General features: G+C 38.3%; 1 protein-coding gene across 1 annotated transcript in view; it reads left to right on the forward strand.

Annotated features, from left to right (window-relative positions):
* The first annotated feature begins 799 nt into the window (after nt 1–799).
* Nucleotides 800–20140, forward strand: part of LOC149016773 (elongation factor G-1, mitochondrial-like) — a 20600-nt gene continuing 1259 nt past the window's right edge. The window contains exons 1-19 of the mRNA XM_089154847.1: nt 800–1394; nt 2310–2531; nt 8394–8515; nt 8622–8772; nt 13693–13764; nt 14497–14592; nt 14700–14788; nt 14936–15002; nt 16422–16460; nt 16738–16798; nt 16882–16991; nt 17088–17162; nt 17239–17307; nt 17422–17543; nt 18764–18889; nt 19054–19174; nt 19311–19411; nt 19505–19565; nt 19994–20047. Of these exons, the coding sequence (XP_089010973.1) occupies nt 981–1394; nt 2310–2531; nt 8394–8515; nt 8622–8772; nt 13693–13764; nt 14497–14592; nt 14700–14788; nt 14936–15002; nt 16422–16460; nt 16738–16798; nt 16882–16991; nt 17088–17162; nt 17239–17307; nt 17422–17543; nt 18764–18889; nt 19054–19174; nt 19311–19411; nt 19505–19565; nt 19994–20047 (2172 nt within the window). The 5' untranslated portion in view covers nt 800–980. The remainder of the gene's footprint in view (nt 1395–2309; nt 2532–8393; nt 8516–8621; nt 8773–13692; nt 13765–14496; nt 14593–14699; nt 14789–14935; nt 15003–16421; nt 16461–16737; nt 16799–16881; nt 16992–17087; nt 17163–17238; nt 17308–17421; nt 17544–18763; nt 18890–19053; nt 19175–19310; nt 19412–19504; nt 19566–19993; nt 20048–20140) is intronic.

Below are 20140 nucleotides of genomic sequence, written 5' to 3' on the forward strand. Positions count from 1 at the left end.
ACCCATAAATCTATAAATTCACGTTTTTAGTATAAAAAGATGAATCTAGATTTCATGAATTCAGGGATTTTCACAACCAAACGGGTATAAATTTTGCATTCATGTAACCGAAGATGCCCTTAAGCAATCATGCTTTGAGTACAACTTCTACACTACGCATAGAACTCCACTTGATTACACAAGAAAAAGCACAAATAATGGCACCTATACCACCTTTATGTGAATCTTCGACCCATGAGGCGTCACAATTCAGCTTGATCACATTTGGAGGTGGGGGAAACCAATGCCCCATATTACTTGGCTGATTTGAAGATTTATCTATATCGCACCAGCTCAACTTTCCTTTCAACTTTGCTGTGGAAATAACTCCATGAAAGCCTTCTCATATGCTTTAGACACTTCTATTGGTGATCATTCATTTCTTTCAAAAACTAGTTCATTGCGAGTTATTTAGATGAACCAAAAAATGGATTACTTGATAGGATCTTGGTAAGTGTGTTAAGTATCGTTCATCAATAATTTTAAAGTGGGCCGCCAGCAATATTTGGCCATTTATAGAGGTGCCTTCAGTTTTGCCTCCACTTAAGTGGGACCTCCAGTTAAAAATTCGAATAAAATTTAACTAAAAAAAGTTAATAAAAGACAGGTATTTGTTACCTTTGCCAAGTGAGAGGGGGTAAGTATTATTATGTAATTACGAGGGCTCCAAATGCCATTTGATCAACAAAGTGGGGAGACGAGTGATATTTACCTATGAATCTTATTATGCACTTCTAGGCTTCTAGCCGTTTCTTTTGTAATTCCCGTATTTATCCCCAACTCCATTTTTGGCGTTTCCTAAAAACTACTTCGTCTACCTCAGTACGCTCTAGCTCCCGCAAACTGGAGCAGAGTCAAAGGGGGAGGGTTTTGCATTTTTGCTGTTTAGGGTTTTAGATTTAGATTAGAAGAGCAACAAATCACTGTAAACCTCCACAATTATGGCGAGATCCGTAAGATCTTCTACGGCTCGTCTGCTTTATTCTCTATGCTTAGATAACACCTTTTCTTCTTCTATCTCATCTTCGTCAGCGCCGTTAGCTGTTTTCGTATTCGAGAATGGCCAACGACGGGCATTCTCTGCGGGTAATTTGGCTCGAGCCAAGGATCAAAAGGAAGCTTGGTGGAAGGAAACCATGGAGAAGCTACGGAATATTGGTATTTCTGCACATATTGATTCGGGTAAGACGACACTCACTGAACGGGTTTTGTTTTACACTGGAAAAATTCACGAGATTCATGAGGTTAGAGGAAGAGATGGTGTTGGTGCGAAGATGGATTCTATGGATTTAGAAAGAGAGAAGGGTATTACGATCCAATCTGCTGCCACTTACTGTACCTGGAAAGGTTATCAGGTTGGTATTGTACTCCTTCTATTCCTCTTTCTTTCGTTATAGCTAATCAACATTAAGCTTTCTTTAACCAAAGAATAGAAAATAAATTTAATCTTTGTTAGTTTTTACTGGTGCTAATTTAATTCAGCTTAAGAACAAATTGATTTATGTTGAGTTGGTCATATTACTTTCCATTTTATCTGCTGGGGCGGCTGAAAATATTGAAGATTTTATCTTTATTTACATGTTCGAACTTTTAGGTCCATGGAAATTGGATTTGCATTGGTCCTATATGGGTGATGATCCGATTTTTATTTTAAATTAGTTAAACAGTGTATAATTTTAGCCCGATTTATTTATTATGATACCCTGTAACCTAAACAATTAGCTATTTTCTACTTTAGTTGCCTTTGCTTATGTTATAGAATTAGATGGGATGTATTGACAAATGATATACAATTTATTAGGTAACTCAGGAATTTACTCAGATTTATTAGTGTTCTAAAATGTGGATATTACACTCCCATCCCTTATTTCTTGACTTAGTAGGTTGATATTGGGATCAAGTACATAGGTTTGCCCATTTTTTAAGATTTGTAAATATTTCTTTATTTATTTAGAATTTTGGTACCGGGACTAAGAGTGAGCTTTGGAGTCTTGAAGACTTTTGGTGTTGTTTTATTTTGGTGTCTGATGTTCTTTTTCCAACCAACCACCAGCATCCTTCCCCCTGCCACAACCACTGTGTCAGAGTTAACATTGTAAAGTATCACATTCCGTTGTTGTCATAATCTTGGTTAGTGTTGTTAACACATTCAAGCCCTTGAGCTTCTATGAGATATGAAAATATAGTGATATTTACTATGGATATGCTAATAGATTCTGTGGGGGTCTCCCCATATATCCATAATATTCTCCTTGTCTTTTCTTTTCCAGGTTAATATAATTGACACTCCAGGCCATGTCGATTTTACCATTGAAGTAGAAAGGGCTTTACGTGTTCTTGATGGTGCCATACTTGTCCTCTGTAGTGTTGGTGGTGTACAAAGCCAGTCTATTACTGTTGATCGGCAAATGAGAAGATATGAAGTTCCTAGGGTTGCATTTATTAACAAACTAGATCGTATGGGAGCAGACCCATGGAAGGTCCTCAACCAGGTGAATATTTAACCTACTACTCCCATGTTGTGCTAGTTGATGCTTTATAGAGTGATCAGGACATCTGTTCTATTTATATTGCGTTGATGTTTCTTCTTCGTCAACGATTTATTTTTCGGTGCTGGTTTACTTCCAATGGGGTATAATGTTGTAGCATTCTACTTTTTATATTTACGGATGAATTTCATTCATATTTATTGATAATAGCTCTGACTTTAGAGATTAGAAGTTTCTGATCTGGTTCTGTTTATTTGCCTTTTCAAATCAATGATTTTCTATAGGTATTCATTTCTAATTGCTCAAAAGTTTCTCTGGGGTTTCATTTTGATGAATAGAGAAGCTGAATAATGGTTTATATGAATGAAATGAAAATAATCTCTATAAGTTGTGAAAAGGCTCTGGAAGAAATCTGTTAATTTGCTTTTCTGATTCGTCATTTTATACTGTAATTAACATTCTAGGCTCTATGCAATTTGCTTAAGAATCATCCTTGTCTGTAGCCCCTCATGTAAATCATTGGTTTAAGGCCATGCCTGCAGGCTTGGGCAACTCTGCAAGCCCTAATCATTTCTTTCTTGCGGCACTTGGCTGAGTCTTTGAACTCAGTGTGGCTGCAAAATGACTGTTTAAGGCTTTTTAAAGGCTTAAATTATCTCAGCATAAAGCCTACCTTCAGAACCTTCTGGAGGATTCATGTTTCTTAACTGATGTGGCCTCACAAAGACTGAGGGCAGATAATAGTATCTCAACTAGATGCCATGGTGTCTAGGTGATTGAGGTTAAAAATTCAGGTGACAAGGCGAAACCGGGTGTGCCTGGAAGCCAAGGCACCATCTAGGTCACTCCTTGACAATTATGGTTTGAACCTCATTGTCTACACTGGATTGGAATGAGCAGAGCCTAGGAACAATGGGAATACCACCCCGAACTTCACCTCCAGATCTCTCTAGAGAAACGGTGTTTTCTCTTTTGGTTCACCTAGGATTTGCAACCTTGTTAATACAAGTATTCATCTCATTCCACCTGTAATTAGCGTCTCCCTTGAAGTCCCAAACTACTTATTTAACTACCTTATTTGTGAATGCTTCCAAAGTTTCTCGTTTAAGCTCGACCATCTTGTTCTAGGGCAAATAGGCTTACCCTTCTTGAACAATTGATTTAAATTGTAATTAGGGTTTGGCCCCAAAATCCAGACCCAAAAGGCCCACCCCAAAGGTGGCCGAGTACCCTAGGGGTATTTTGGTTATTTTCCTAGCCCTTCCAGGGCTCAAAAAGTGTCTGGTTGGAGCCCCTTTGATCCAAGGGTGGGTTTTTTTTTTTTTTAATTTGGATTAGTATTTTGTGAGTTCTATTAGAGTCCCAGTCTATGTAAGACTCTGAGTTAAGAATCCAATTTTTGAGTAGGACTCCTTAGGCTGCGTTTGTTTGCAAAGGTGGGGTGGGAAAAAAGGAGTGGAAAAAAAAAACATGTGGGTCCCATGTGTAGTGGGGTGAGGGAGAAGGAAAGGAAAGGAAAGGGTTTTGTGGAAAAGTGATAGTGGTGGGCCTCACTTTTTACTTTTCCCAACTTTCCTACAAAGTCCCACCAAATATGTGGGGTTTTAAAATGGCTTGGGGTGGGAAAGTTGGGTTGCCACATCAGCAGACAAGTTTCCTTGATTCAAGGAAACTTGTCTCTCACTTTCTCACCCCAAGCAACCAAACAATCTACCATTTTGGGATTTAAGGGTAAAGTAAGAAATCTACACTTTTTTCAAGAATTTTCCCACCCCTTTCTTCCTACCCCACCTTTATTCCAGCAAACAAACGCAGCCTTAGAGTAAGTAATTGATTCCTTCAAGATGACTTATATAAGAGTCCAATTAGGGTTTTTTTAAGAGTCCTTTTGTTATTGATTAGTAGAGTCCTTTTGTTATTGATTAGAGTCCTTTTTGTAAGGGGAATCCTCTATGGATAAGGTTCCCTAGTTTGAGTCTTATTCAAATTGCTTAGGTTCTAAGGCTATAAATAGCCCCTCTTATTATTGAATGAGATCACTTGAGAGTCTAGGAAAATCAGAGGCTTGGGTTGTGGGGAATAAACCCTGTGGCCTGGGCTGAAGAGTGTTTAAGTTCTGGAATTTTAACTCCATCGTCATCTTCTTCATTTTCATTCCTACGGCAGCCACTGAAGCTTCTGAATTTCTGCATCTTCTTCAAGGAAAACCCTCTACAAGTAAGTATAGACATTCTCCAACCCATACCCATCCTTCCCTACCCTTTAGTCACCCTCTCAAACCCTAAAACCATAACCCTAATGCTTCTATCACCCTTTTTCTATTTTTCTGGAATTTTCGGACTTTTTCTTAGACCTAAAACTCAAGGTCAGATCTATGACAATCTAACCATTAGATCTGTCCCAAACTTTTAGGAACATCATTCCCCTAACTGTAGTGACCTATTTTATCTAGATAGAATACACCAGATGTCAGTTCCAGATGGTGGATTCCATCTAGATGCCGCTGATGTATTAATATATGTACATGTATGTGAAGATTCCCTGGACTCTTCAAAGTAGGTGTTTACTGTTTCCTCCATGTACACCTTCATAGCCTCCACGAGCTTTGCAGTATATCCATTTGGATCACTCGTAATCTTCTCCCCTTGACAGTAAAGCTTGTGTTTATCCATCCTTTTGTCTAAAATTATAACTTAACTACTTTCATTTAATTTTATGTGAGGTGCATTAGCACTAATTTATGCTTATATTCTCTTTCTCCATCACAAGCTTGGTGTGTATAATCCTATATGTGAATCTTTTAACATCTGCTACATCATTCTTTAAATCTTTCCTGGATCTATAATAGTAGCCACTGTTCATATCACCAAGCCCCAACTATTTTATCCTATTTATGCTTTAAGAAGCTCTCATCTTAGGCAAGCAAAGGAGAGGTTCTGTGGACGTCACTTTTTCTACTTCTTCTAGAGAGGAATTGTGGATGTCAGTTTGGAGCCTCAACTGAATATCACAAAGCTTGCTCCTACAAGGCTACAACCTAAAATCATCAAGAAACAATCCGAAAGTTGGTGAAGTTCTTAACTTTGAGATCTTTTAATTCTGAAGTTTCCTAATGAAGGCAATAAGACGGCTAGCTTGGGCAGTTTGATCCCAATACTTCTATGATAGAAAATCAGGGTGAGAGGACTGCATCTCTATGAATTTGAAGGGTTTGGGGCCAAAGGAATGGCTGGGCAAGCATAAAGATTTATTTTAATTTTAATTTTTTTAAAATTTTTTTGGGGTAAAATGACGATGGGGTTATGGATAGAAATATAGTTGGTCAAAGAAATCATGCAAGGGACTGAGGGGAAGGTACCAGGTGGAGAGATAGGCTTCGTACCCAGGATCTTGTCAACCTTATAGGCAACCTGAGAGTTGCTGCTTCTTCTATTTTGCCAAGTGAATGTAATGCCCGACTACCTCAACTCTTCAAGTCATTCAGCTGTGTCTTTGTTGCACTTTTTTGAGATTATATATATATATATATATATATATATATATATATATTAGTAGAAGACCCATCTAACTGTACACCACCTAGCTTCTCTGACTATAACAAATAACAATGAATCGACCACCCAATCCCCATGTTACGGACCCATCCTGCAATAAAATGTGATGGTCTCCTTAAATGTATACATTCTCAGAGGGGTTGTTAAAGACATAGATAGTGGTGAGGAAAAAACTGGATTTCTCAATGCAACTGAATGTTTTGTGGTGAAAAACTGGTTCGAAGAGGAGCAATTATAAGAAGGGACCAAGAGAGGAGAGGAGGCAATGTGGGGATTATTAGCCTCCTTAACTCTAGATACAATCAGGTGACAGAATGATGAACAATGCAACTTGGTAATGGAATGAATCTTAGCTTAGGTGGGGTTGTTAAGGCCTCTGGTCTTTCAGAAAATAATGTGGTTCATTCGATGGGTGGATAAGGATGCTGCATGTGAGGCAGAGGAACTAGCCAGAGAGGGGTGGAAGGTCTTCTGGAGCCAATGGCCATATGCCTGAAGAGGGGTGGGAAGAAGCTGGAGGTGGACAATGGCAGGGAGCTGATGGGGAGCATAACCAAGGTGGACTGAAGGGGGCAGCTGGTTGAAGTGGTGGGGAAAGGAAATCTATCTATGTGGTGAAATAAAGGACCATGGCTGTTCAAGTGGAGACAGTTTTGGATGGGAGGTAGGTTGTCTGTTGCATGAACCTTTGGGTGGGTAAATGGAGGGGCTAGGATCCAGCCTTGATGAGGAGTTGAATACTAGAGTCGACTGAGCTATAAGGTTGGGCTGGTGGGCTTTAGAAGGTGGGATGTTTGGAGAGAATGAGGCCTGGGCCCATCCTACGGTTCAGGCTTATGGATTCATGAAGGGCAGAGCATGAAGGGCTGAGGCCCTGCCTTGGATGTATGAGAAAGTAAAGGGAGAAGTGGGTAGAGGGGAAGGGAACTCCACCATAGCAGGAATAGTGGGGCTAAAGAAGGCACAATCAAGCAAACTGTGAATGAGGGAGCAGCCTGTACTGCCCTCGCGTCTGCAGCCCTGGGCTAGTTATTTGGTGCATAGAGGAACACCAATTTGGAGCATGGTTTTTTGTGCATGGAGTTGGAGTTGGAGGTGTCATAGGATCACAATGTGCATTTGCAAGGTGGTTTGGTCCAATTCTGGGCTGGCCCTCTTTTACGACTCTGGTTATAACCTATGAAGCTGATTGACATAATTAATGGTGGAATTCTTCTTCTTTCTAGGAAAGAGAGTTTTACGGGTGCACTACATGCACTGGTCTGAACCCATTTGGAAATCCAGCCGGAGATGAAATGGGTTCAGTTGGGGTTTTTGAGTTCCACAGAGTATTTTTGTTATTAGTTGTTTAACTAGAGTTACTTTGGGTTTGTCTTGTAATTTCCTGTCTTAATTATAATAGGTTAATTAATTAGCGGCTGTGTTTGATTAGCATTTTATTTGAGCTTCTAAGCTCATGTTAGAGTCAAGTTGTGTTATAGCTTTAGATTTAATTCGGACTCTTTATCATATTCTTTGGCTACTTTTTTAGCTGTGGATTTCTGGCTGTATGTTTGAGCTTCTTCCCCTCCTGTGTGTGACGCAATCTCTCTTTCACCTTTATGTTATTCGTTGTTTTACTATGATTACCTCTCTCTTCCATACCTTGTATTTGCTTCCAAGTTCATCCCTATTAAATAGATAGCAATCTGCTTTGTGTCCCTTCTTCTTTACATACCTAGCCTCTTGAAAATTCTGATATATTATGAGATTGCCACTGGTTATAATGTTTAGTCATTTGTTTATTGGATGGCCCCATAACTGATCTAAGTTGGGTTTTGGAGCCCCAGATTCACTCAGTCATGATATCCTGAAAATAGAGTGTATAGAGACTATTTGAGTACAGAATACTTTCAGTTGATCATCTTCTCAGCCCTAAAGCGTGTATGTTGATGCTTTTTTTTATTAATGAATTTTCAGCTAAATTTCTGATAGATTTGGATGCAGTAATTAGTAGAGACTAGTTCTCTTCTGTTGTGAGGTTGTGCTGTAGAGGCTATCTCAAAACCTTAGGAAGTGCACATCTGTTTCAACAATTTTTCGTTTACTTTTAATGCTCAGATCCTATATTGCTAGACAAAGTGCATCATTCTTCTTGAGATGCCTTTTCTGGATTTACCTATTTTCTATGTTTCTTCTGGGATAAATCGTGTCTTCATGAGATTCAGCTTGATTCTTTTACATTTGATTTTAGTGATATTGTATTTGATGAAATTTTGAGATACAATGTTATGGTTAACTGCTTAAGTACGTGCCCCTTTTTTGGGTGCAGGCAAGGTCTAAACTTCGACATCATAGTGCAGCAGTGCAAGTTCCTATCGGATTGGAAGAGGAATTTCAGGGTCTTGTGGACCTTGTCCAGATAAAAGCCTGTTACTTTCATGGTTCAAGTGGGTATGTTCCACTTTGATTGTGCTTAATTTGAATGTTAGTTCTACATCTTCAACATGTTCTGTTCGCTTGTTATTTCTTACCTTTTTCTTTTTCCTCTTCTTAACAGTGAAAAAATTGTCATCTCAGACATTCCTGCTGATATGGAGGCTTTAGTTGCAGAAAAGCGGCGTGAACTAATAGAAGTAGTGTCTGAGGTTGATGATCAACTTGCTGAAGCTTTTCTCGGTGATGAACCTATATCACCCAGTGATCTTGAGGTAAATTGCAAGAGCATCTCTGTGTGAAGTTGAACGTGTTTTTTCTAATAATTCCTGTCTTGGGATGGGTGTGTGGAATCATGCCACTGTTATCTCTTCTTATTATATGTAACATATAGTCAGTACCCTGTTTTTCTAAGTTTTGGCACTGTTGTAGTTAAGCTTGAGATTCCAAAACATAAGAGGGTAAAGAACTCGGTGCTTTTTCAGCTAGCTAGAAACTGAAATTTGGTTGAAACCTGTTATTTTTCCCAGCCAACTCAAGTTCATGGTCCTGAGGCCTATAATTTTTTTTTGTTCTGATTTTTGTATACAACCTATTTGGGCAATCTAAAAGCAATACAATTTTGGCACCCAAAAAGAAAAAGTGGTACTTCTGTTTTTTACCCGAGTTTACTGTTGTATGCTGGATGATGATCTTGTATGGTGTACACTAGCCTTGTTATAAATACTGAGTACACATATGGTTAAACTATTAGAAGGCTAAGTTTTTCATTTTTCACGAACATAAACTATTCAACTCTGACCACTAAAATCCATTAGAAATTTCTTAGTGGGTCTAATTTACTTGATGTGAACTAGATTCTAGGGTTTAGCTTGTAATGATGTTGCCCTAGATTCAGGAGGCTCACTCCACGATTCTGTTCAATAGATTCAGCAGTTAGGGATTAGAATACCCTGCGGTTGAAGGGAATGTGCTGGTTGTGGGGTTCTATGGTTAGGAAAGGTCTAGGGTTAGGTTTGGCTAGGGTTTTGCGAATATAGGGGATATGGGTGGTTAAGGGATGATTTCCTTGGGGGAAGGTTCGGTTAATGTTTGTGGTCAAATAATTAGTATCCTAAGAATACATAACCCATCCCATGGGGGATATGGGATAAATTCCTTGAGATGGAAGCTTGGGTCTATGGTGTTAGAATGGGTTGAAACTTGGAGAGAATGTAGCTAATACTATAGGGATAGGATCCTCCAAGTTTGGTGGTGGTGGGGGGGGGGGGTTTGGATAGCTAAATGAAAGATATTAATGTTCTTTTTAGGGTCTTGTGAGGTACGAAAAATCAAGAAAATAATTATATCTTCAATTCGAGTGATCAAAATGGGGTCCAATTGGGATCTAAGCTCACTAGGATTGGGGGGATGAGGTTCCTAAAGTTTGGGACAGATATATCAGTTAGATTGGTGTAGATCTGACCTTGAAATTCGGGTCTCAATTTAAGAAAATAAAAAAGAAGGGTGCAGTGGATGGGGAAAGAAGAGGGAACGCTAGCGATGGGGTTGGGGATGTAGTACTTGAAGACAGAATATGATTGCTGGAATTGTTGAATGGTTTCTGAAAATTGTTAGAACTTGAAGACAATGGCTATTTACTCACTCTATACCATAGTTGTCAAGGCGTCGCCTCGGCGTCTGGGCTCCTTCGGAGCTCCTCAAATTGGCGTCGCCTTATTTTTAGGCAATAAGGCATCCGCTTTTTTTTTCTTCTTTCTTTTCTTTCTTTTTTAAATCACAAGAAAGATGCCTAATCAAAGGCATATATTGAAATACTTATTAGATTCCAATTGTAAAGTATCTATTGTTTGAACCTATATTCATATGTATAATGACGCTACATTTGATCAAATGTCAAAATAAAAATAAAAACAAACAAAATCGAAAGAGAATATAGTTCTTGACTCAAGTCTCACACTCTCACTCTAATCCCTAATCTCTTTCTCTCTTCCTCTCTTCTTCTCTTCCATTCCCGCGACGACACTCCGGCAAGCAGTGGCCAACGACAACAATTTCTTCTCTTCCTTTATTCTAGCGACTTTTTATTTAGGGCCTATTATGTTTGGTTTGTAGTATGTTGGATGACTTGAGGTAATCTGATATTTAGTTTTTTTATTATATAAGATATGATAGATTTAGAGGAAGAGGTACACTAAATTTCACTTGAGCCCCCGCCCGGCCCGGGGGCCCGTGCCGCCTTTGCTCGGCTGCCGCGCCGGCTTGCTCTTCCTTGTTGCCTCCCGTCAGGGCCCCTTTCTTCTCCAACTCGGTTTTTTTGCTTCCTTGCTTCCCGGGTTGGGGCTTTTTTTGGTTCGTGCTTCCCTTAGCCTTCTTTGCTTTCTTTTTATTTGGACTTTGCTTACTATTCTCCTCGGACTCTATACTTGCTCTAGAGGTTCCAATTAGGATTCTAGAGCAGATTGGAGTCCTCTTAGACTACTAGGGTCCCCACTAGGTCACACTGCGGGCTTTGCAATACTGACATGCTAATCCAAATGAGTAGACTAGGGTCCAGATCAACTGGACTCAATGGGATCTGAACTTAGACATCTTGAAATTGACAATCACCGTCCATGGTTCAAGGGGACCTGGGGTTTGGGGGTCCGTGGGCCTTGCGGACTCGTGGACAGGTTTAATCCCACTGCTAGTACCATGATTTCTTGGTGGTTTCTCCAACTGTGCCTTGTAGCTAACTGATATGAATCTGAAAGACTTCTACCATGTATTGTGTCGGAAATTATTTTTGGAAGGAAACATTGTGACCTTTTGATGTAATCCCAGAATTGGGTTCACTTTCAGGACCTTGTTGCGTTGCAGCAGCCAATTGGAGGTTTGGGTTTTGACTGGGCTGGTGTTGGTCTGGGTTGCTGTTTGGTAGTTCGGATACTAATGGGTTTATTAAGGGTTAGATAGATCTGGGAGTTGGGACTGAGTAGTTAGTTTAGAATCTGTCTTTTCTGCAACTCTCTATGAGGTGAGTTGCGTTTCGACTGGGTTTGGGCTGGTGGTTGAGGGCTTGGGGTGTGTCCTGGGCGTGCTTTGGGGGAAAAGGGCTTCAAAAGGGGCTGGGAAAGTATGGTTCACCCAAGAAGAGGCGCTGCTGCTTGTGCAGAAGCAGGGAAGGGCAGGGATAGCCTATGGTTGCAAGAGGAAGGTCTTTTGGTCTAGGGGATGGGCCTGGAATTGTAGGAAACTAAAGGGAATTAACCTAAGGGAGTTTGCGATGGGTTGGGGGTGTAGAACTAGGCCAAACAAGAGAGGGAAGGGACTGCTAGGGTGGCGGACAGAGGGGAAGAGGGTTAGGGTTTGGCTGGGAATGTCTTGCTTACTTGAAGTTGATGAACTGCAGATTGCTCTCTGTAGAATGATTAACTTGAAGATTGAAGGTTTTGAGGTTGAAGAAACAACACTAAACTAGCTGCAGGTTCTCCTCCCAGGATTCCCATGAGTTTACTAGACTCTTTCATTCAATCAACTCTGAGAAAAAAACTTACACTAGAAAGGCTATATATAGCCTAAACACAAGACTTACTGGGTTTCCCTGACTGCTAGGGCCCCACGACAACTTAAATTGGACTGTGACAAAGGGTTCTAATTACTATGCAATCTCAGCCCTTGGATCTGAGATTACACTTAAGTTACCTAATAATAATTAGATAACAGAAAACTAGACCCAAGGAGAAAATAACAGTTTCCTAATTTAAGTTATCCTAAAAAGTAGGACTTCTTAAAAGGAAACATTGCTTTACAACTCTATGACTCTCTTCAAAATAAACTAAATACTGGACTTTGTTCTTCAGTATAACTCAATCCAGGGGTAGGAATTGACCATTCTACCCCTGGGATGGATTCGGCCTCCCTGGCTCATAGTTGAGCTTGAGCCCCTTTTTTTTTTGGGGGGGGGTCCAACCCTGGATACATCACCATTGACATTTTCTCCCCTTCCAAAAAGATAGTCTACCGAAAGTAACCTTGACTGAATGAGGGCCAGTTATTCCAGGATCTTGTCAAAACCAGCATACAAAATCCAAGAACATGTTTTCATAAAATTTGGTTTTGGGGTCTATGGGTGAAAAATAGGAAGAACTGCAAATGGTGCCTAGGATGTCTCAATGCTTTTGAGCTTCCAAGCGAATGGTAATTTGGTGTTTAAAGTAATCCGTAAATCATGTGGGTCAATCCAGATTGCTAGGGAAATTTGCCAATGGTTGGATCTTAGAGAAATGGGGTGAATATTCTAGAGATGAGGTACTAGGGTCTACTGGTATCAAAATGGACTGAAATTTGGAGGAACCATAGGCATTGGTAATAGAGAATGATTGTCCACACTTCTATAAGGTTCTAATGGGTAAGTTGATTGAACATAAGTTCTTGATTTTAGGGTTTTGGGAAAGTACAAAAATTCATGAAATATTTATATTTTAAAATTGGCTTGTCAGAATGGGGTCAAATTACGATCAGAGGTCACTAGGGTTGGGTGGATGATATGCCTGCAGTTTGGGATAGACCTAATGGTTAGATTGGAGTAGTTCTGACCTTCAATTTTCGGTTTCTTGGGGACTCCAAAATTTCAAGCAAATAAAAGAATGGGGAAAAAGAAGAAGATGATGGAGGGCAGAGGATCTGGATATTTCTCTACTAGATCATGTTATCAACTAGTATTTACCCACCTAGAAGCTCTCCTGGCCCCTTGGATTTACTCACCAAGCTTCAGTTTGGATTGACCAATTCTCACGATGGAGAAGAAAGCAGCAGCAGCTCTTGCAATCAGCAATTCTATTAATCAAGATTCATTTTTAACAATGTACCCTATTACAGCCTTTTATGGAAGGCTCAAAGACTCCTACCTACTCTGTAAAGGAAAGGCCTAACCCAATCCTCAACCTTATAGTTTAAACTATTTAGGAAACTGAAAGTTGACTTAAAGGCTGATTACAATAAAACCCAATAAAGGCCTAATACATACATGACCTAACCCTAGGCTTATTCCTAGAATTAACCCAATTTGGTGTTGGATCTGCATCATCTATTTTAAGTTACAGAGTTAATTTATTTGTGATTCTTATTTTCTCTGCCTTCTCCTCTTTCTTGTCTACAAGCTAGCGTCACGGTTGTTTTCATGTGTGGATTAATTGAGAACTTCTACCGTGTAGATGGCAATCCGCAGGGCTACAATAGCACGCAAATTTGTACCAGTCTTCATGGGTAGTGCATTCAAAAACAAGGTATATTGAACAAATTTGTTATACATATTCTCCTTCTCTTTTTTCTGTTGCTATCATGTACATGTTATTCGGGAAACTTTGGTTTATAGTCAAGGTTGGCAATGCTTTGAAATTTTTTTATGTTTTTAAATAATGTTCAACAGACATAAAAGAAAAGACAGTAGCAGGGTGATGTTAGAAGCTGTTAGGAAGGATGTGTATCGTTTTAATATATTGCTTACTCTGCTGGTTTGTTGCCTAAAATTTCTTGTTAGCTGGTGGAGTTTGAAATCATCTACTTAGCGGAAGGCTTATACAGACTTTGTCCTTTCTTTTGTTTCTTCAATCTGTGAACTGTTTCTCATGTGGCTGTTCAAGTTTATATCCTATAGTTGATGTATAAAAAGTTGCAAGGTAATGATTCATGCTAAGTTTTTGTTTTAAGTTGCTGGTAACCTTCTGGTCCTGGGCTTCTTGCAACTGGAAAAATCTTTGCAGGAGAAAGATTTCAATCTTCTTCTGATATCTTCATAAATCCAGGGTAATCTTATTAGGTTGTTTATGGTCTGGATGTTTTCCTTGCTATTCAAAATCATGGTACTGGATGGAGTTTTCATTTTTGATGTTGGATCCATATTGTGTTTCCATCATCGAACTTCGTACATATTTATTTTTGTATATGTAGTATTTCTCTGTGCAACTGTGACATATCAATTTATCTTCATGTGGGTTCACTCACACTCCTGATTACAGGGAGTACAACCTCTGCTTGATGGGGTGCTTAGTTATTTGCCATGTCCAATTGATGTTAGTAACCATGCTCTTGACCAAACCAAGAATGAAGAGCAGGTAAGGATTATTGGTTTCTTTGATGAGAAGATTCTATCTTTATTATCATATTCTTCTTTTCAGATTTGGGATTTGAGTCAAGGGCTTAAGTATTTTCTTGCTGTTAGGTTACATTGTCTGGAACTCCAGATGGACCTCTTGTTGCACTAGCTTTCAAGTTGGAAGAAGGGCGTTTTGGTCAGTTGACTTATTTGAGGTATGCTTGATGTTTATTGCCTTTTCATTTGAATGTTTTACTTTTTAGTACCTTTGCTTAGTTTGTATTCTTTTGAATTGTTTTGCAAGTTGCAATGAGGCCTGGAGTAAATGTCTTACTCTACTAGATGAAACTTTCTTATGGCAGGATTTATGAGGGTGTGATCCGAAAAGGTGATTTTATAATCAATGTAAACACTGGAAAGAAAATTAAGGTATGTATTTTGATGAATGAACTGAAAGTATGCTATGGTTTTAGTATGCAACAAAATATAACCACACACACACACACATATTTAAATCTTTTTTCTTCCTTTTCCTTTCCCTGTTATGATGATTATAGATATTAGTTTCATTGTAATCTTACATGTTTTTAACATGTAACAAAATATAACCAAGGTGTATCTTTTTGATCAGAGGTTGAATCAATCATCAGAAGAAGAAATAGACCAAAAATTAGGATACATTCTGGGAAAATGAAATTTCCTGGAGGAGAAGCAAAATATTTAAGAGTTATTGTTGTTTTCTGATGAAGATAAGATAATTACATTGATAGATAAAATGACTAATTATTCTACTAAGTGTTTTTATTGCAAAATGGTGCCTGCGAGAATTTTGTTTCACCATTATTTAACTCTATTCAGAGCTAGTCACAAACCTTGTCAAAGGAACTTGATGATTCTGGTCACCTGGCATTGGGAACGTTCCATATTGTGTCATATCATACATTTTGGTATTGATTGGTAAATGGATACAATACATATCCTTATTATAAAAAGATAATCCATCGTCATTGGTATGCTATTGTACCGGCCAATACAGTCTAAAATGATGCTTATATCAAAGGGTTTCTTGCAACTATTATTGTGTATCAGTTTATATGGCTTGATACAGAATGTTATGATTGGCACCAACTGATGCACATTGATATGGTCATTAAAGGTTCACATGACTACTAGAAGTGATATGAAGAATTATTTGGCATAAAAAAGGAGCACTGGATAGAGACTCTAGTTTTTCAAAATATTGTAGTTGGGGGGGGGGGGGGTTCTAATCTACACAAAAAATGATTCCAGAGGTACAACAAATACTTATTTGCAAGCTGTGATCCTTGATTGCAGGAGATCTCATACAAAAGTGTGAGATTTAGAAAAATCAGTCTTTTTGTTTAAATCATGGCTGTAATCCCTTCTTTTTTTGCTAAAAAATGATCAACTTAGGTGACACTGGATTGGTTGATGCATCAAATTTAATTATTTGGAAGGATTAATACTCTACTCCATTAAAATATTGTCTTTTTATTCATTTTCCTCTATTTTGTATTTTGGTGTGATCCATGTTATATATAGCTTATTTATTTTGCTTGTTGCTCCAAGAGTGTATTTCCATGTCATCTTGATTCCTTTCCATGCATATGTTATTCTCTTAAAAATCATCCTTCCAATACATACCCAATGCTGATACTTTAAACCTTGATCCACACATTTCTTCTAACTTGGAATAGAGGGGAATAACCTACACACTTTTCTACATGTATCTATTTCATCATGCTGTAAATGGTACCTCCTTTTTTCTTTTGAGATCACTGTTGCTTTTCTGGGCATTTGTACTTAATTTTGTTTCTACGGTTGCAGGTTCCTCGTCTGGTTCGTATGCATTCTGATGAGATGGAGGTTAGTTTCTGAATGTGTTCATCTTTATTTTATTTTGTATTTTTAAAATATTTTTCAGCTGAAGTTATTTTATCTCATCATGGGGGCAAAATTGAATTATTTATAGGGGAATTAAATATCCATGATAGTTGTACTATTACATTAATTGTACTGGAAGTTGCAAGTTTGCTGTCTATTCATTATTCAGTATTAAGTTGCATTTTTTTCTTCCTTCTGTTATCTCACTCAGTTCTGACTCAATGATATTATTTCTGTTTCTTGGTTTCCAATATTGCAGGATATTCAAGAGGCACATGCTGGGCAAATAGTTGCTGTCTTTGGTGTGGATTGTGCATCAGGTATGCCCCCTTACAGATTTTGTCTTTTGTGATTTTTCCCTACACAACAAGGCTCTAACTTCTTTTGGTTATCTTATCATCAGGAGACACCTTTACTGATGGATCAGTTAAATATACTATGACTTCTATGAATGTCCCTGAGCCAGTGATGTCATTAGCTCTTTCACCTGTGTCCAAGGACTCTGGTGGACAAGTAAGTCATGTGATTTACTTCTTTAATTATACAGTACTCATTATTCTTCATGTAATTTTAATATAAATGGTCTTCCTTTGATTTTATTTGTTACAGTTTTCAAAGGCACTGAATCGCTTTCAGAGAGAGGATCCAACTTTTCGTGCTGGTTTGGATGCTGAGAGTGGGCAGGTGTGATTTTGTTTTCCTATTGCTTGAGAATAGTTTTAATGTGCATCAAATAACATAATAAATGTTTTACAAACAGACAATAATTTCTGGAATGGGAGAGCTACATTTGGATATTTACGTTGAGCGTATGAGGAGGGAGTATAAGGTGCCAATCTTAGCTCTGTATGGTCCATTGACTTAATATCGTTCTTTCTGATGAAGCATGGCATTTGCTTATTGGATTCTTGACATTTGTCTTCTTTCTTCGCCTGATACGAAGGTCGATGCAACTGTTGGAAAGCCTCGTGTTAACTTCAGAGAGACTGTCACTCAGCGTGCTGAATTTGATTATTTGCATAAGAAGCAAACTGGAGGACAGGGTCAATATGGAAGAGTATGCGGGTATGCAATGATGAATTCTTTTCATGTAACATGTGTTTCTTCTGATTTTATTGAATAAAATGCATAAAATTGAAAATTGTATATAGATACCTATTCAGATAGTCATTTGGTGCTGAAAGTGGATCAATCAGGGAAACTAGAATTGGTGAGATAACAGGAATGATTTGTCCATTAAGGCCCAAAGGCATATCTTGGCAGAGTTGATTGATGTTATATTAAGAAGAGAAAAAAAGAAAAAGAAAAAGAAAAAAGATAACCATATTTTTTCATTAGTCAACCTGTTGCTCTATAGAAATTAATAGAATTCCCACATCTTGTGTTTTTTAACTTGTGTTGTCTTTCCGGTTTTGGTTGATATTGATTCTTTTGAAGGAGCAAGAGAATTGCAATCCCATGATAGGGCACTGTAGCAGGCTAGTAGCTCATGATAAATGATATTATGGTCACTGAGGTGCTTAAAAGTAAAATGGTTTTTTCTTGGTTGGTTTCAATGTCTTTTTGGACTTTTTTTCTTTCTTTTTTTTTCTTGGTCCATGTTTAGTTCTGGGGATCATGCTGATGAACTGGAATTGAGATCTGACTTACGGAGGTTTAGGGTTGTGCTGTGGGTGGATTCCAATAGAGACTTGTTTTGCTCTCAATCAAAGTGGTTCTTGAGGTTTCAAGGCTTGATATCAAAGACAGAACCGTGGGACCTGCTAATTATGAATATTCGGGTTATGTTGGAAGATAGTTGAGTTTATTAAATTAAATAAGTTTTTTTTTTTCCCACTATAAAAGAGAGGATAGCTTATGATTAAATCAGTTAGGTTTGGTTTGGTATGCTGTAGAACCTCTTCAAATGGCCGTTAGACTGTTTTCAATGTGTTCTAAAATTTCATATTGGTGGCAGACTTTGTGATCTCTAGGCTTATGTTTGATTGTAAAAGTGGGCAATGGGCTTATCCAAAGTGTGGTTTGTGAATATGGTAGGCATTTTGATCTCTAGGTTTGTGATTGATTGTAATTATGAATAATGGGCTGAGACCAAAATGGGTTCTTGGATTTATTATGACTGGGCAGAGCATTTTCACTCCTTCCTAAATGTGGTTGCTTTTGCTTGAGTGCTTGCCCATTTTGTATCTGTACTGTCAGTGGCGGTGGTAATTATTTGGGATACCCAAATTTCTGTAACTTGATCATAATTCAAAGTATATATTGTTTACATTTTTCTTGAGTAGGTACATTGAGCCACTTCCACCGGGTTCTTCAACTAAATTCGAGTTTGAGAACATGATTATTGGACAAGCCATTCCATCAAATTTTATTCCAGCAATTGAGAAAGGTTTTAAAGAAGCAGCCAATTCGTGAGTAGTGTAGCTCCTTGTTTTTTTTTTTTTTTTTCCCCAATTCTTTGTAGTGTTTTTATTGCAAATGTATGGTGTTCATTATTGTAATTGTTTATATAACCATCAGTATTAAAAATATACTTGATTAACTAATGAATCTTGTTTTGGATTTGCCTATACAGGGGTTCATTGATAGGGCATCCAATTGAAAACATGCGGGTAGTTTTGACAGATGGTGCATCCCATGCAGTGGATTCCAGTGAACTTGCATTTAAACTAGCATCAATATATGCACTTAGACAGGTGATTTGTTGCTTCCAAATTTCACCTTTGAAAATATACTTGACTTCTTAGATGGAACTTGTCAGCGTTCTTTTCTTTTTGTTGGAGGTTAGTGGATTCATGGACTTTTTAACACTATCTGACTTCATGAGGACAGTGCTATGCTGCTGCTAAGCCTGTGATACTGGAACCAATGATGTTGGTCGAATTGAAAGCTCCAACAGAATTCCAGGGTACTGTTACTGGTGATATCAACAAGTATGTACTCTTAATGCATGCTTCACTAATGTTTTTCCCCCCCTCCCTTTTGTTGCTTACTTGGGACTAAGAATCTCTTCACATTTATTGTAGGAGGAAAGGTGTGATCATTGGAAATGATCAGGAAGGGGATGATTGTGTAATCACTGCACATGTGCGTATATAATATATATAAACATATAAATTCTGCCACCCCCCCCTCTTTTCCTGTTAATTAAGGGGCAGTGCACTGGTGGCTGGTGCAATGGTCAGTCGACCACTGTTAGCCTGAGGTCGCCTCTCTGCATAAATTGCTGAGGTAAAGCTGCATAGGGGGTTACTCCCTGGACTCTGCCCCTTTGGAAGCCTTTGGCACCGGATTTGCCCTTTTTTTTCTTTCAATTTGTTGTTAGTTGAATACTTTCTCTTCTCCACTAGATGATTATGTATAATTATGGAAACATGCTGCAGATATTTCTCTTTGATCTTTTCAGATCTTTTTTTTTGGTACTTTGAATGTTGTTTTTGCTAAAACTGTAATTCATTGTTAGCATTTTTCTAGGAATTGCTGTATCTCTAATTGATCATTACTTGTTATTTCAGGTTCCCCTGAACAATATGTTTGGATATTCTACAGCCCTTCGGTCAATGACCCAGGTGAAGCAAGTTGAATTTGTTCATTTTGTTTTCTATATACCTTTTACAATTATATACATATTTCTGCAGAGATGTATGAAACTGTTTGCATAC

The sequence above is a fragment of the Hakea prostrata genome, chromosome 5 (assembly GCF_041222555.1).
Source record: "Hakea prostrata isolate BN-2017 chromosome 5, UWA_Hpros_2, whole genome shotgun sequence".
Classification (NCBI taxonomy): Eukaryota; Viridiplantae; Streptophyta; class Magnoliopsida; order Proteales; family Proteaceae; genus Hakea; species Hakea prostrata.